The sequence below is a fragment of the Carcharhinus amblyrhynchos genome, chromosome 16, assembly GCF_965287045.1.
Source record: "Carcharhinus amblyrhynchos chromosome 16, sCarAmb.v2.hapA, whole genome shotgun sequence".
NCBI classification, from domain to species: Eukaryota; Metazoa; Chordata; class Chondrichthyes; order Carcharhiniformes; family Carcharhinidae; genus Carcharhinus; species Carcharhinus amblyrhynchos.
In genome coordinates this window covers 37,123,737-37,138,675 of record NC_137339.1, presented here as the reverse complement: position 1 = coordinate 37,138,675, position 14,939 = coordinate 37,123,737, and the positions used below count along the sequence as shown (strand labels likewise).

Sequence of the window (14,939 nt, the reverse complement as noted above, 5' to 3'; positions counted from 1 at the left end):
AGCCTGATTCAGCTTAAAGCAAAAGGCCGGGTCTCTCTTTTTCAAACATATCTTCAGGCAGTGCTGAAGGGGCAGATGCAGGTTTTCCCCAAAGGAGCAAGCCAGGCACAAGGCTCCGCAGGCAAACTGCCCAACGTAAAATGACAGGAGGTGTAATTGCCATCAGCAACGTAGGGGGCGATTCTCCTAAAAGTACAGAATTGGCTGGAAAGCTGTTCTAGATCATGACTTTTCTCAGTTCAACTTCAAACTCGAATCTCCCCACTCTGTGCAATGCAGAGGTCACAATCATGAATCTCATTAAAAACCCAGGGGAACGGAGTATTTGTGCCAGAGTCTGACAGTTCTGAAACTCTTTGCACGTGCAGTGACCCCGATCTGTCAGCCTCCCTGTTTATGGGCTAGCTTGATCGCTGGCCAGCCCGGGACCCCCACAGTATTGCCCGTCCAGCCCACGGATGGCCTGATCGCAGCCCCCACAAAAATTCAAGGGCCAGTCTTGACGCTTCCCAAGCCCTACACCCCGCATCCAGCAGTGGTGATTCCCTCCCCCCCACCCCCCCCCCTCTCTCTCTCTCTCTCCAGGAAGCAGACGTTCTCCGGCAGACCCTGCGCCCCCAGCTCACCGTGATTGCTGGCCCCCCTCCAACCCAGACCGACTGCCATGCAGTGGCAGCGGAACACCCCCACTCCCACTGATTGCTCCTAGGCCCTGTCCACTATCGGCCCACTCCCTTGACACTACCTGATGCCCAGTGGGCAGTACCAAGTTGCCGCTGGGCTTGAGCGCTTTGTTGCTAAGGCAGTGCCAGAGGGCATAGGTTGGCTTTGCCAGAGTTACTGTGCCCGGGGGCATTACTCCCCACTGCCCAACTCCCTGAGGGGCCCCAATTGTCCCCCCTTCATTCCAGCGGGATCTCCCACTAGTTCCCTGAACATGGTGCTCTACCCCAAACCCTGCCAGAATGATGTCCTCCTGGCGGGTTGGGCGATTTAATCGGGTCTGACATGTTCCCAATAATGAAATGCTAAACTTATTTAAACTACATTTAAAAAAAGATTCAAATCACTTACCTTGTCGTCCCGTCGGTTTCCAGCGTGGTCTGGACTCTGACTGTTCTCTAGCTCTGGAAGATGTGCATGCGATCCTGGTGCATTTGCAAATCCCAGAAAAAGGCTGACAACACGCACCTCCCAGCCCGACCCGCCAGAGAAGTTGTGGGTCGCGATGGGGGAATCACCCTCATAGGGTGTACCTGATGGCAACAGAGGAAGAAGTTTAATGAAACTACTGCATTAGTGAAGCTGAAAGAGTCTACTAAAATCTTCCATTAATTCCTTTGGCAAGGTACCAGATGGTAGGTTGTTGCATAAGGTTAAATCTCACGGGATCCAGGGCAAGGTAGCTAAATGGATATGAACTGGCTTAATGACAGAAGCCAGGGGGTGATTGTAGAGAGTTGTTTTTCAAACTGGAGACCTGTGACCAGCGGTGTGCCCCAGGGATCTGTGCTCGGTCCACTGTTGTTTGTAATTTATATTAATGATTTGGATGAGAATGTAGGAGGCATAGTTAATAACTTTGTAGAAATCACCAAGATTGGTGGCATAGTGGACAGTGAAGAAAGTTATCTCGGATTGCAACAGGACCTTGATCAATTGGGCCAATGGGCTAATGAATGGCAGATGGAGTTTAATTTGGATAAATGTGAGGTGATGCATTTTGGTAGATTGAACCAAGGCATAACTTACTCAGTTAATGGTAGGGCATTGGGGAGAGTTCCAGAACAATGAGATCTTGGGATACAGGTTCATAGCTTGTTGAAAGTACACAGAGTGGTGAAGAAGATATTCAGCATGCTTGGTTTCGTTAGTCAGAACGTTGAATACAGGAGTTGGGACATCTTGTTGAAGTTGTACAAGACATTGGTAAGGCCACACTTGGAATACTCTGTACAGTTCTGGTCACCCTATTATAGAAAGATATTATTAAACTAGAAAGTACAGGAGAGATTTGCTAGGATGCTACTGCGACTTGATGGTTTGAGCTATAAAGAGAGTTTGGATAGACTGAATTTTTTTTCTCTGGAGCGTAGGAGGCTGAGGGGTGATCTTATAGAGGCCTACAAAATAATGAGGGGCATAGATCAGCTGGAAAGTCAATATCTTCTCCCAGAGGTAGGGGAGTCTAAAACTAGAGGGCATAGGTTTAAGGTGAGAGGGGAGAAATATAGAAGTGTACAGAGGGGCAATTTTTTCACAGAGGGTGGTGAGTGTCTGGAACAAGCTGCCAGAGGTAGTAGTAGAGGCGAATACAGTTTTGTCTTTTAAAAAGTGTTTAGACAGTTGCATGGGTAAGATGGTTATAGAGGTTTATGGGCCAAATGTGGGCAATTGGAACTAGCTTAGGGGTTTTAAAAAAAAGGGGCAGCATGGACAAGTTGGGCTGAAGGACCTGTTTCCTTGTTGTAAACCTCTATGACTCTAATTCCATGTTCTGAGCACTCCAAAATTAGACTCCTCTTAGACTGCTTTAAAATAATTTCATTGCATGCCACGAAGGTTCATTCTGTACAGGATACACACCACAGCCTTCTCCTGAAAGTATTTGTTTACCCATACTCTTTCATGGATGTGGGCCAAAGTAATCATTATTTAATGTTGCTGCATGATGCATGTTTGACATTACAGCCAACTGAGATAATCTCTGGCAGTCGGTTATTACTACCATTGTGAACATTGCAACCTTTCATTTCTTTTCCCTAACTGGCTGCAGACAAAGATAGCTCATCACTAATGCAAGGAATGGCAGGAAGTCTTCCCAGTGTTCTTGCATTAGTCATACAGAGGGGGGAGCACTGCAAATCCTGGGGTAGACACCATAATGCTTGAGGTGGCAGAGTAAGATTGGCCTAACTTATGGTTTGACTAGAGCTGCTGTTGAAAGATTGGTTTGATAGGGAGTCCTTTGTAAGGGGAGAGTGAAGGGATATTTGGCAGAAGAGTTTTGTGCCTGTGAAAACAGGAAGTAAGAACAAAGAAAATTACAGCACAGGGACAGGCCCTTCGGACCTCCAAGCTTGCACTGACCATGCTGCCTGAATGAATTAAAGGTTGGGGACCATATCCCTCTATTCCCATCCATTTGTCCAGATGTGCCTTAAAAGTCACTATTGTATCTGTTTCCATTACCTCCCCCAGCAGCGAGTGAAGCTTTCCTGTCAGAGAAATCTCAGAGGGAAGACCATTTATATTTTCACTTGTCAAATTAAAACAGAATATGTTGTAATTTTAACATTCACTTTAATGCCCAGAAATTATATTGAGTTGTCTGTAGTACACATGTTCTACTCAAGAAGTATTGTGTTTATTCATTGAACTGTCAGACTATATGCCTGAGGATGATTAGGTAATTGCAATAGTGTCTACATTATAGTGGCCTCTTAACTGGCATCTAGCCTGTCCTGATATTGAACAGGAATAACATGATTTACCCTACTCAGCACTGTACTGATAAGAGACTGAGAAACATGTTGTGCATAATATGTGTTAAATCTAAAACTGATTTGGAACTTAGAGATGCACATTTCATTGCAGGTGATGGAGGAAACGATGTCAGTATGATCCAGGCTGCTGACTGTGGAGTGGGGATTGAAGGCAAGGTAAGGGTACTGGGATTTGAAAACCTATCGATGTATTTAGCTTTTAACGCATTCGTGGTTTGTCCTGGTTATACTGGTTAACCTAAGTCAAACTAACTCCAAGTAATGATTTACAAACCAATCTGCATTGAGCAGATACGAACGAGACTGAGACCCAACCTGTGGGCTGGATGCTCACTTGTGCTTATTCAGGTATATAGGGTTGGTTATAAAACTGATGTGGACTTATCCCACTGATAGTTCTGGATTGCAATAAGACTGAACCAGGATTCATTCTACGTGCTTCCTGACCACAAACTGATATGTTTCCACGGCATTTTATATCGCAGATTATTTTGTGTACACAGTGTTATATAATCAATAGAGAGTGATACATATTACACCTCCATATTGTGTAAAATGTTTTAACATGTTTAAATTTGCCAAGGTGCTGTAAGAAAAGCAAGTGATGTTAGGTAAATCCATAGACAGAGAGCAATAAAGTTTAATACGGGATTGGTCCATTCGAAATATTTGTAACCTTACTGGCAGTGTCCACTCTCAATGCCACGGGTATCATTTGCCTGCCTGCTTCTCAATTTTAGTGCATCTCAGCAACTTTACCTTGTATGTTGCAGCTGGTAGTCCGCAATCACTATAGCAGGGTTTAGCACATTGTGTGTTGCCTGAGAGTATCTCTATCCATGGCAAGTGAAGCAACACCACAAAATTAACTTGACTCAGGGGTTTCCTGGATTGGCGTGAGGGAACCGGAAGGCTGAATCTAGATAGCACAGTGGCGGCTTTATAAACTAAAGGGGCGGTGTGGTGGCACAGTGGTTAGCATTGTTGCTTCACAGCTCCAGGACCTGGGTTCAATGCTGGCCTCTGGTCACTGTCTATGTGGAGTTTGCACATTCTCCCCGTGACTGTATGGGTGTGCTCCGGTTTCTCCTCACAGTTCAAAGATGTGCAGGTTAGGTTGATCGGCCATGCTAAATTGACCCTAATGTCAGGATAATTAGCAGGGTTAGGGCCTGGATGGAATTGTTGTCGGTGCAGGCTCGATGGGCTGAATGATCTCCTTCTGCACTGTAGGGAGTTTTTAGAAAAAAGCCTAGTCTGATTTTATACATATAGTGTTTATATACACATGAAACACAATGGATGAATTGCATCGTGCTTATGTTTTATAGCTTTCAAAAAAAAAATCAGGCTTCTGAGGGAAAACGTTGTCCTGAAGAGTTCAGTATTTTCAAAGCAAAAGGTCACAGTCCAGGGAGACAGAAAGGCCACAAGGAACAGGAATTAAGTGACAAGGAGTGATCACGAGAGACCACTTTCAAGTAGAAAGGAGATATATTATTTTTAACTGGAAGTTGAAGTAAACAAAGGCATCTTCCTTCGGAAATCCGAGAAAAACTTAGAGAAGAACAGTTTGGAGACCAGTTCAGTGCACATTTATTTTGCTGGCGCTTAGGCTCTGCGGAAATGGACCAAAAAATAGGTTGCATGTAAAACCACTCAGATCAAAAGATCCTCATAAATTCTTTATTTCCCTTAGCAAACTAGATAGTGGAATTTGCGCTTTACTTTGAACACGGGATGATTAACACTATTAGTTAAATGTGTCGCACTGACTGACACATTAGTCAGTCAACACTTTCAGAAGACATGCTAACTGGAGTAGCTTTAGATTTAAATGGATTGTTTTATTTGGTGTAATATAAAATGGAATGGAATGAATGTCCCCTTACACTAACTGCATGACTCATGCAATCTGCTGGAAATTTAATGGTGCAAGCATGAACATGCTTAGACATAGATTTTAGTGGTGGACTGAGGTAGTACAGTAGCTTAGAACATTGTCCTATCTCCTCTGTCACCTGCGATTAGATCTTGCCCAGTGAGATTCCACTTCAGTTGGTTTCTTTTGTTGCCTTGATCACCTGAAGATTTTGTTGTTGCTTTCATCCCTTGTGTCCCAACAAGTGAATATGCTGGCCAGAAACTATACTTTAAAGTTTACGATTTACGATAAACCCCCTGCTGCTAAACAAAGTTGTATGTTTTTTGTTTGAACTCCTTTAGGAAGGAAAACAGGCGTCTCTGGCGTCAGATTTCTCCATAACTCAGTTCAAGCACCTTGGCCGGTTGTTGATGGTTCATGGGCGCAATAGCTACAAGAGATCGGCTGCGCTTAGCCAGTTTGTGATTCACCGGAGCCTGTGTATCAGTACCATGCAGGTAACCAAACCACTGCCTTCTTGGAAACAAATGTTTTATTAAACATAACAAAGAAGATGTAAAAAGTGACAGGATTGCTATGTGTTTCCAGCAAAATAATGCTGCAAACACATAGCAGGTCAGTCAGTATCTATAACGAGCGACATTTTGAGTGCCCTTTCATTGCGTTTTGATACATATGAATATATAATTACACATATTACTTCACAGTAAGGGCATGATTATTCTTTCCCTTCCCCACAGCCCTCCCCCACCTCCCGCCCCAATCCTACTTCATCCCATCTTCAGCAACCATTTTTATCTTTGCTGATAGAAGACAACAATAATCACCAATCCCAGAATTGGCTTCTTGTTGGACTTAGGAGTAACAGCATACAAACTCCACGGTCCAGAAAGTGGTAGCTTCAGTTGTCTAATTGTGCTGACTTAGCTGGTTTGCATGAATAGTGTTTCTCACTCTGGGGTTTTCTGTCCTCCTCACTGGGATCTTTTGCTGCCACAACACTATTTTGAGGGGGATGTTCTCCTAGATTCTGTGCTCTCTAGAGTTTAAAATATTTGTCAAAGCCTTTTAATATCTCACCAACTGTTGTTGAGTATTGATCTATACTTTGGGTGTGGAGCACTTCCCTGATCTCTGCCATTCGGTGTCAGCCGATCCACAGACTGGGAAAATCATTACACTACACAGGAGCTTGTTATGAACCTTGCACAAGATAGCATAATGGCTTTGTAGAAACTTAGCGCAACAGTCCTAAATTTTGAAGAACAAAAGACAATTCGTTTATTTTCTATACCATTATATAGACTGATGCTAGACTCAGATTGATGTTGCCTTTGGTTATTCTTACACAAATGGATGTCATCCTAATAAAGGATCACATCACTACATGTTTGGGGGGGGGATAGAAGGAGAAAAAGATAATGATCTCTTCCTTTATCTTCAAGAATAACAAACAACAGTACAACATCAGCAAATGGTTAATGGAATTGTGGACACCGGCAGTTGATGAAACAGGCTCAGAGTGTTCTTTTAAATATTGGCATTAGTGACCTTCTCTTCACTGCCCTTATTTGGTAGGATGGACAGGGAGGCTTCCAGTCTGCCCCACTACCAGTCACGAGACAAGTTACTGGGATATGTGGGGGCAAATCTTCCCATTCTGTCTGCTGTGGGAATTGGAATGGGCGAAGGGTGGACCATGGAAAGGTCCGATAACCTTGGGCAGCACTTTCCAGTTTCAGGGTGAACGTGGCTGGAAAATCCTGCCCTTTAAAGAGTTGATGTGTTTCCACTCTCCTTGTGACTAGGCACAAACCTTGACAATTTGGCTTAAATGAGAAGTAGTGATGTGGAAGACCACCGCAGTGACTCTATTTCACTGCCGGTCCACTAACATTTTCTGTAATTGTCTGTTTCAAAAGCAAACACAAAAATGTCTAACTTTGGTGCCAGTTAAAATAGCTTCATTTGACAACTAATTCTGTATGTTTCCACAGGCTGTTTTCTCGTCAGTATTTTACTTTGCTTCTATTCCTCTGTACCAAGGCTTCCTTGTCATAGGGTAAGTGAGTTTTATATATTTTTAGTTATACAAGGACTGATGCAACTTCAGACTAATTACTGTAACTTATAGCTTTATTAAAGAGTGAAGAATCATCTGAGAAAATCTGAATTAGTCCACTGTGCAGTATGAAAAGTGATACGTAGATTGATTTTTAAAAAAAGTTGAATTATCAGTCACAAGTGAGGCTTACGTTAACACCGCAATGAAGTTACTGTGAAATTCAGGTGCAAGTAACAAATTATTGCCACAATTGATCCCTTGAAAGAAAATTATTACTCTATTCCTAGACCCCATCTGCATTGTGAGTAAAATGAAAATTTGTAACGGTTCTGATTCAGATTTTTTTTGAGGTTAACAATAACGCCCTATTAAAATGTGACACATTCTCCATTCGGCTGGTTCCTGGTGTCAGCTGGGTTTCTTAGAGAATGTTTTTGAAGGGCAAGTCACTGTGTATCCCTCGGGGAGTTGGGAAGTGATATGTTGATCGGAATTGAGGATAGTGGAGGGGGGAACTGAAGGAACTGAACCCTAAAACAGTTCTTTAAAGGCAATGATACTCAATGTGGTGTCTTAAATCTGAGCGGCTGTTTGCTGTGGATTTTTTTTATCACAATGAACTTTTTTTTTAAAGTACTAATTAATTTCGCTGTGATCGTCTTCAACCAATTATGCAAAAACTTGCTTTGGAGTGCAGTATTTTAAAATTAGAGATTAGTGTAGAACTTCACTGTTCACATTAAGCCAGATGTTAAAACTCATTGGTAAGGAATGCAGTGCTACATTATTTTAGGTTGATGTATACTCTGCTGGTAAAGTCATGCCACTTTGAGCGCAAAGCCGAACTGGAAAGTCAACACAGCCTCAGCTATTCAGAGTTGAGGTGTTATTTTCTCCTGAAACTTTGCAAATTGCAGCCATGATTTTCTGGCCATATCATGCCTGGCGCAAAATGCATTAGAGTGGGCTGGGGCCAAAGAATCGCAGGTGAGGGGTTCAGCATGAGGAAGGGCGGGAACCGGATTAACATATTTCAATGAGTATTTAAATATGCAGAGTCCATTCGAGGCCAGATTTCCCCTGTTCCCAGAATTTACTGACCCTTGGGCACTGCAAGAAACCAGCAAGAGAATCACTACTGGTCTCCGCAAACAGAGACTAGGCGGGGTGGCTCGGAGGCCATTGAAGACCCTGCTGGTTTGGTCATGGCTGGGCATTGCCCATCTGGCAGTGTCAGCTTAGCAGTGCCAGCTGATTCCCAAGCAGTGCTCAATTGGAAACTGCAAGGTGGACATTGCCAGGGTGCTGGGAATAGTGCCAAGGGGGCTGGGGCATTAGGGGGTGGAGCTTAAGGGGATGAAGCCTGCAGGGGAGTGAAGCCTGAGGGGGCTGATGAAGGGGGGCATGAAACAGACAGGGGGAACAGGTGAGAGTCAAGAATGAGGGTCAAGATGTGGGGGTGGTCGTGAGGGGAACATGAAGTGGAGGCAGTTATGATGGGGAAGGGTCATAAAAGGTGCTGCAGCCCCTGTGCCACTGATCTTTGTTAGGGAGGGTGACTGGGGAAGTATTCCTTCAGTGAAGGAGTACGGGAGGGGGTGGATCCCCGATGTCCATGGGGTAAAGGCAGGAATCCTCAATTTCAATTTGAGATTGGGGCACCCTTTAAAATTGGCGCCCAAAATCGGTGAAGCCGGACTTGCCAGCACTACTTAAATCCTGACCCTTTCAGAACCGGTGCGAAACTCGTCACTGTCCCAAAAAAAACAACCAAGTGTGGAGAGATTGTGATCTGACTTGCACTAGTATGTCTGGAGGGAAGTTTTCTCTGAAATGACACTCAGGCCGGAATTCTCCGGCTGTTCACGCCCCGCCGCCACTGCAAGGGAACAGGCAGTAAATTCCAGCCTTAGTCATTGTTTTGGGAAAATTTCACTCTGTCAGTATTAGACTCCAGTTCAGAAACACACTATAAATATATACACATGTCACAAACACTGACACAGAAGTGATGATACCCATAGAATCCCTACAGTGCAGAAGGAGGCTAATCAGCCCATGCAGTCTGCACTGACCACAACCCCACCCAGCCCTGTTTCCGTAACCCCTTGCATTTACCCTAGCCGGTCCCTCTGACACTAAGGGGCAATTTACCATGGCCAATCCATAGAACCCGCACATGTTTGGGTGTTGTCCATATGCAACACCACAGTAAATTCTGTGGTGTTGCTCGTGACTGATGTCCTGCGTTAAAGAAGAGCAGTGTAATAACATAGAATTCCGAATGTATTATTCTACTAACATGAATCACTGTTGCCGAATAACTTCATACATTAATTGTTAAATAAACAGTGCCTGAATGGTCCTTTGCAGTTTAATTCAGGATCATTGTGATTGGAATGTGCTTTGGAATACACTTATTAATTTCAACCTACAGCAGAATAGGATGCATGTGTCAATTTAAAATTATTTCCAGTTCATGCTGTGACTCAGAACTCAGAATGAAATAAAAACAGAAAATGCTGGAAACACCACCCCCCCAATTATTATCCTTCCGAGGCTGCTGTCTGAACAGTGTCTGCGACTGAGTCATTGCATGTCTCACTGCTGTCTGAATGACAGAGTTCTTTCAAGATATTGCCCCCATTCGGAGAATTTGTTTTAAAGCTCATTCATGGTGGAGCCAGTATTTATTGCCAATCCCTGCCCTCCAACTGAAAGGCTCCACTCAGCTGTTTTTGTACACAATTTAAGAGTCAACCACCTTGCTGTGGGTCTGTAGTCACATTGGACCAGACTAGATAAGGATGGCAGATTTAGTGAACCAGATGGTTTTTTATGACAGATGACAATAGTTTCATGGTCATCATTAGACTTTTAATTCCAGATTTTTATTGAATTCAAATTCAACCATGTGCAATGATAGCATTCGAACCCTGGACCCCAGATCATTGCCTTGGTTCTCTAGATTAGTAGTCCAGTGACAATACTAGCGCGCCACTGCCTTCCCTGTCAGTGAGATGAGTGTATCCTGCCAAACTAACAGTGCACATGGCTTCTGATTTAGCATGCTAGTGGGTAGGATATTATTATTTATTGTGAGGGGCATTCATTTCAGAAAGTAGGGAGGTAATGCTTCAATTTTACAGGGCATTGGTGAGACCACATCTGGAATATTGTGTACAATATTCTTCTCCTTATTTAAAGAAGGATGTGTTAGAAGCAGTTCAGAGAACGTTTACTAGACTAATACCAGGAATGGGTCAGTTGCCTTATGACGAAAGGTTCAAGAGCTTAGATTTGTATTTGGAGTCTAGAAGAGTAAGAGGTGACTTGATCAAAACCTTTAAGATCCTGAAGGGCATTGACAGGATAGAAACATAGTACAGTAGAGCACAGTACAGGCCCTTTGGCCCTCAGTGTTGTGCTGAGCTATGTCCAAATCCAAGATCAAGCTATCCCACTCCCTATCATTCTGGTGTGCTCCTTGTGCCTATCCAATAACCGCTTGAAAGTTCCTAAAGTGTCCGACTCCACTATCACAGCAGGCAGTGCATTCCACACCCCAACCACTCTCTGAGTGAAGAATCTACCTTGCACATCCATCCTGTATCTCCCACCATGAACCTTAAAGTTATGCCCCCTAGTAACAGCTACATCCACCCGAGGAAAAAGTCTCTGCATGTCCACTCTATCAATCCCCCTGAATGTAGCGAAGGTATTTCGATTTGTGGAAGAATCTAGAACCAGGGGGTCATTGTTTAAAATAAGCGGTTGCCCATTTAAGATGGAGAAGCAGAGTTTATTTTCTCTGCCTGTCTCTCGACACCTCTTCCTCAAAAGCCAGTGGAACCAGAATCCTTGAACATTTTAAAACAGAGATAGATAGATTCTTGATTACCGAGGGGGTGAAAGGTTATTGGAGGTAGGCAAGAATGTGGGGTTGAGGTTACTATCAAATCAGCCATGAATGGTGGAACAGACGAGGGGTGAAGTGGCCTGCCCCTGCTCATAATTTGTATATTCGTGCAACTGAGCAAACAGCAGACCAATTTCAAGATGAGCTGAAATGAATTCTTGATCTTGCCCATAACCTTCCTCTCTCTCTCCTCCATGCTGCCTGCTCTCTGGTTTTCTCTCTCTGTGGCCAAGACAGCATCAAGAGGTTTACTTCCCTCCAATGCGTGATTTAACAGGTTTCATAACACCTGGAATGAACTGCTGTTGCAACCTATGGTTTGACCACCCCTGTTCTAAGGTCAAAGAAATCAATTTTTTTTATATCAGGAGGGCTTAGTTTTTGTGTTAAAAAAGAAAGGTAGCTTGTGCAAATGAAAAGTAATATTTTCTATCTGTCTCCTAAGGTATTCAACAATTTATACAATGTTCCCAGTGTTCTCTCTCGTTCTGGACAAGGATGTGAAATCAGAAGTTGCAATGCTGTATCCAGAATTATACAAAGATCTTACCAAGGTACTCATTGGAATAATTCTCAGCGTAAAATCTTGTGTAACATACGTTTATATTATCTCAATTTCATTTTTAGAATTTGGCAAAGTCCAACTAAATGTACTTAGACTCATATTAGTCACTGGCTAGAATCAGCATTTTGAACCCCCATCCCTAATTGCCCTTGAAAATGTGGTGGTGAACTGCCTATTTGAACCTACAATGCTGTTAATGAGGGAATTCTAGGATTTTGATGTGGCAACAGTGAAGGAATGTGATCTATTTCCAAATTAGGATGATGTGTGGCCTGGCGGGAAACTTGCAGGTGCTAGTGTTCCCATGCACCTGATGCCCTTGTCCTTCTAAGTGGCATAGGGCACTTGCTTGAAAGGTACTGTTGAAGAAGCCTTGGTGAGGTACTCCAGTGCATCTTGTAGATGGTACACCGTGCTGCCACTGAGTTTGTGGTGGAGGAATGAATGTTTAAGGTGCTGGATGGTGTGCCAATTAAGTGAACTGTTTTGTCCTTAACATGATGCTGAGCTTGAGTGTTGTTGGAGCTGCACTCATTTAAACAAGTGGAGTATCCATCACATTCATGACTTGTGCATTATACATGTGAACATGCATTGGGAGTTAGGATTTGAGTTATTCTCTGCAGAATTCCTAGCTTCTGACCTGCTCTTGTAGCTACCGTATTTATATGGCTAGTCCAGTTCAATTTTTGGTCGATGTTAACATTAAGATATTGATAGTGGGGGATTCAGCAAAGATAATGCCATGAATGTCAAGGGAGATAAATGGATCATCCCTTGTTGGAGATGGTTACTGTCTGGTGCTTGAGTGACACAAATGTTACTTGCCACATGTCAGCCAAGTCTGAATGTTGTCCAGGCCTTGCTGCACATGGGTACAGACCGCTTCAGTATCTGGGGAGTCACAAATGGTTCTGAATATTGTGCAGTCATCCTAATTTCTGACCTTATGATGGAGTGAAGGTCATTGGTGAGGCAGCTGAAGATGGACACAATGCTGAGGAACTCCTGCAGTGACGTCCTGGGATTGAAATGCAGCCCCACCTCCCATAGACATCAGGATTCTCCTCATGCAGAAGACCAACCCCCGCTTTCCTACGGATAAATGGGCCCCCTGCAGTGGAGCCCTCCAGAGGACATGCCTGGGCATATCTCTCACTGCCCAGGCGCTATACTTACTGTGCACCCTCGGTGTGGTCATCTCCACTGGTTTTTGATTTTGAAAATCAGTAATGCTGGGATTTAGGAGGAAAGCGGATGTAGCAGAGCCACACAAATCAGGTTAATGCTCTTCCTGATTTCACCACCAGCAGGGAGCTGGGAAGGTCTCATTCTACGATCTCACCAGTGCAAATCCTGTTTTTGACCTCTTGCGAGATTTAGCGGCCATTAGGGATTAGCACCCACAGCCAACAGGGCTGTTAGGTCAGGATCTCTGAATCTGTTGACTGATTCAGTATGAGTTAGCAGCTGCAAGACAGGTAGAGTTGTAACAAACCTTAGATCATTTTTGGTAGGGCAACATATGCTGGATTTGTGGATATTTATATTTGGTTGGGTGTCCTATCGGTTTTATCTGAAGGGTCCATGCCCAAAAGATGATCAGAATTTCTGAGCAGCACCTTCATATGATGTTAAGAGATTAGCCATTCTGGAACAAGTGTGTATTTTATTCAAAAGTGCCATTTGGAGACCAACATTTAAGCCCATTTTCAACTGCTTATACTGTGATATACAGCAGGAACTAGCAGGATCCTTTGCTGATGACATTGTTCTGCTAGTCCCCTCTCTTGTGACCTCCGTATGATGAGATGAAGGTCAATGGAAAAAATGCCTGTCCAAATTTTTGGCATACTTTCATTAACAATAAACAAGATGTGGAAAATTGCCTCTGACAAATCTCAACCCTAATTCCTGTCCTGCTCACTGAAGTAGTACTGGAATTGTATCCCAGAAACAACAGAATTTCCACGGTCACCTTATTAGCCATGTTGAGAACACAGAAAAACAATCTATCTGAGGAGGAGTTGGACTTGAACCCTTGTTCTTCTGTTGAATGACCACAACACTCAGTGGACCTGATGAGCTCCCAATTTCTTTTTTAACCACTTGCCTCTCTTCCTTTCCTGAGATACTGATCCCCTGATGACAACCTAGTCAAATGTCTCAACCCAAGTGGTTAATTCTTTAATGTATGAATTTAATAGATGATTTAATAATGGCGGAGGCATCATCACACTCTTATTCAATATTCACAATGCATTTTGTAAGCTGGCTAACTAGTTAATGAAAAGAGCAGGAATCACTGATGACTATTCTTTCACTCACTTTCTAACTGAGACTTCAATCACTGTTAGTGCTCCCACTACTACCCTGGCTGATGCCAATGAATTTAGTTCAGTTTAAGGGTTGTACCTAGGATATTCCTGGATTTTAAGGCTCTCTACCTTGTCCACTGTATATTAACTGACTGAGCCACTGAGGGGAGTGGTGGAGTGAAGGATTAAGTACCATTTTGGCCTGGCTCTGTGGTTATGGAATCACTTTAAAAAGTCTGCGGTCATGTAAATAGTCTGTCAGACCTGTTCGCCACAGCCCTTCTGAAGTTGAAGGTCAGTAGGTGGGATACTTTGTGGTTACCTAGTGAGACAGAGAAAATTTTCATTTGGAGCACAGAGTGGGAGAGTTTATTGCCCATCGCCTCTGCTTTGAATTTTTGTAAATATTGAAAAAGATAAAAGCACAAAGAGTACCAGAAGAATCTGAAACATTTCTAATGGTATACAGCAGTGGAAGTATACAAGATAATTATGATCTGCTTTAGGTGTTAAGTAAACAGTAAATGTAGCTTCCATTAATAAAAAATAAGCTTTTAGAGAAGGGCATGGAATGGTATCTTTGCATTGTAAAGAGTTGAGAAACCTTTTCTGTTGATTGAGCCAGTTTCTTTTATTATCAAAGCTCATCAGTGACTTCAGATAATGATGCTTTTTGAGCTG

The 14,939-nt window shown here is 43.2% G+C and overlaps 1 protein-coding gene across 1 annotated transcript in view; it reads left to right on the top strand.

Moving 5' to 3' along the window:
- Positions 1-14,939, top strand: part of atp9a (ATPase phospholipid transporting 9A) — a 179,232-nt gene that overhangs the window by 152,675 nt on the left and 11,618 nt on the right. The window contains exons 22-25 of the mRNA XM_080205002.1: positions 3,598-3,662; positions 5,733-5,888; positions 7,389-7,453; positions 11,821-11,929. Coding sequence (XP_080061128.1) covers positions 3,598-3,662; positions 5,733-5,888; positions 7,389-7,453; positions 11,821-11,929 — 395 coding nt within the window. The remainder of the gene's footprint in view (positions 1-3,597; positions 3,663-5,732; positions 5,889-7,388; positions 7,454-11,820; positions 11,930-14,939) is intronic.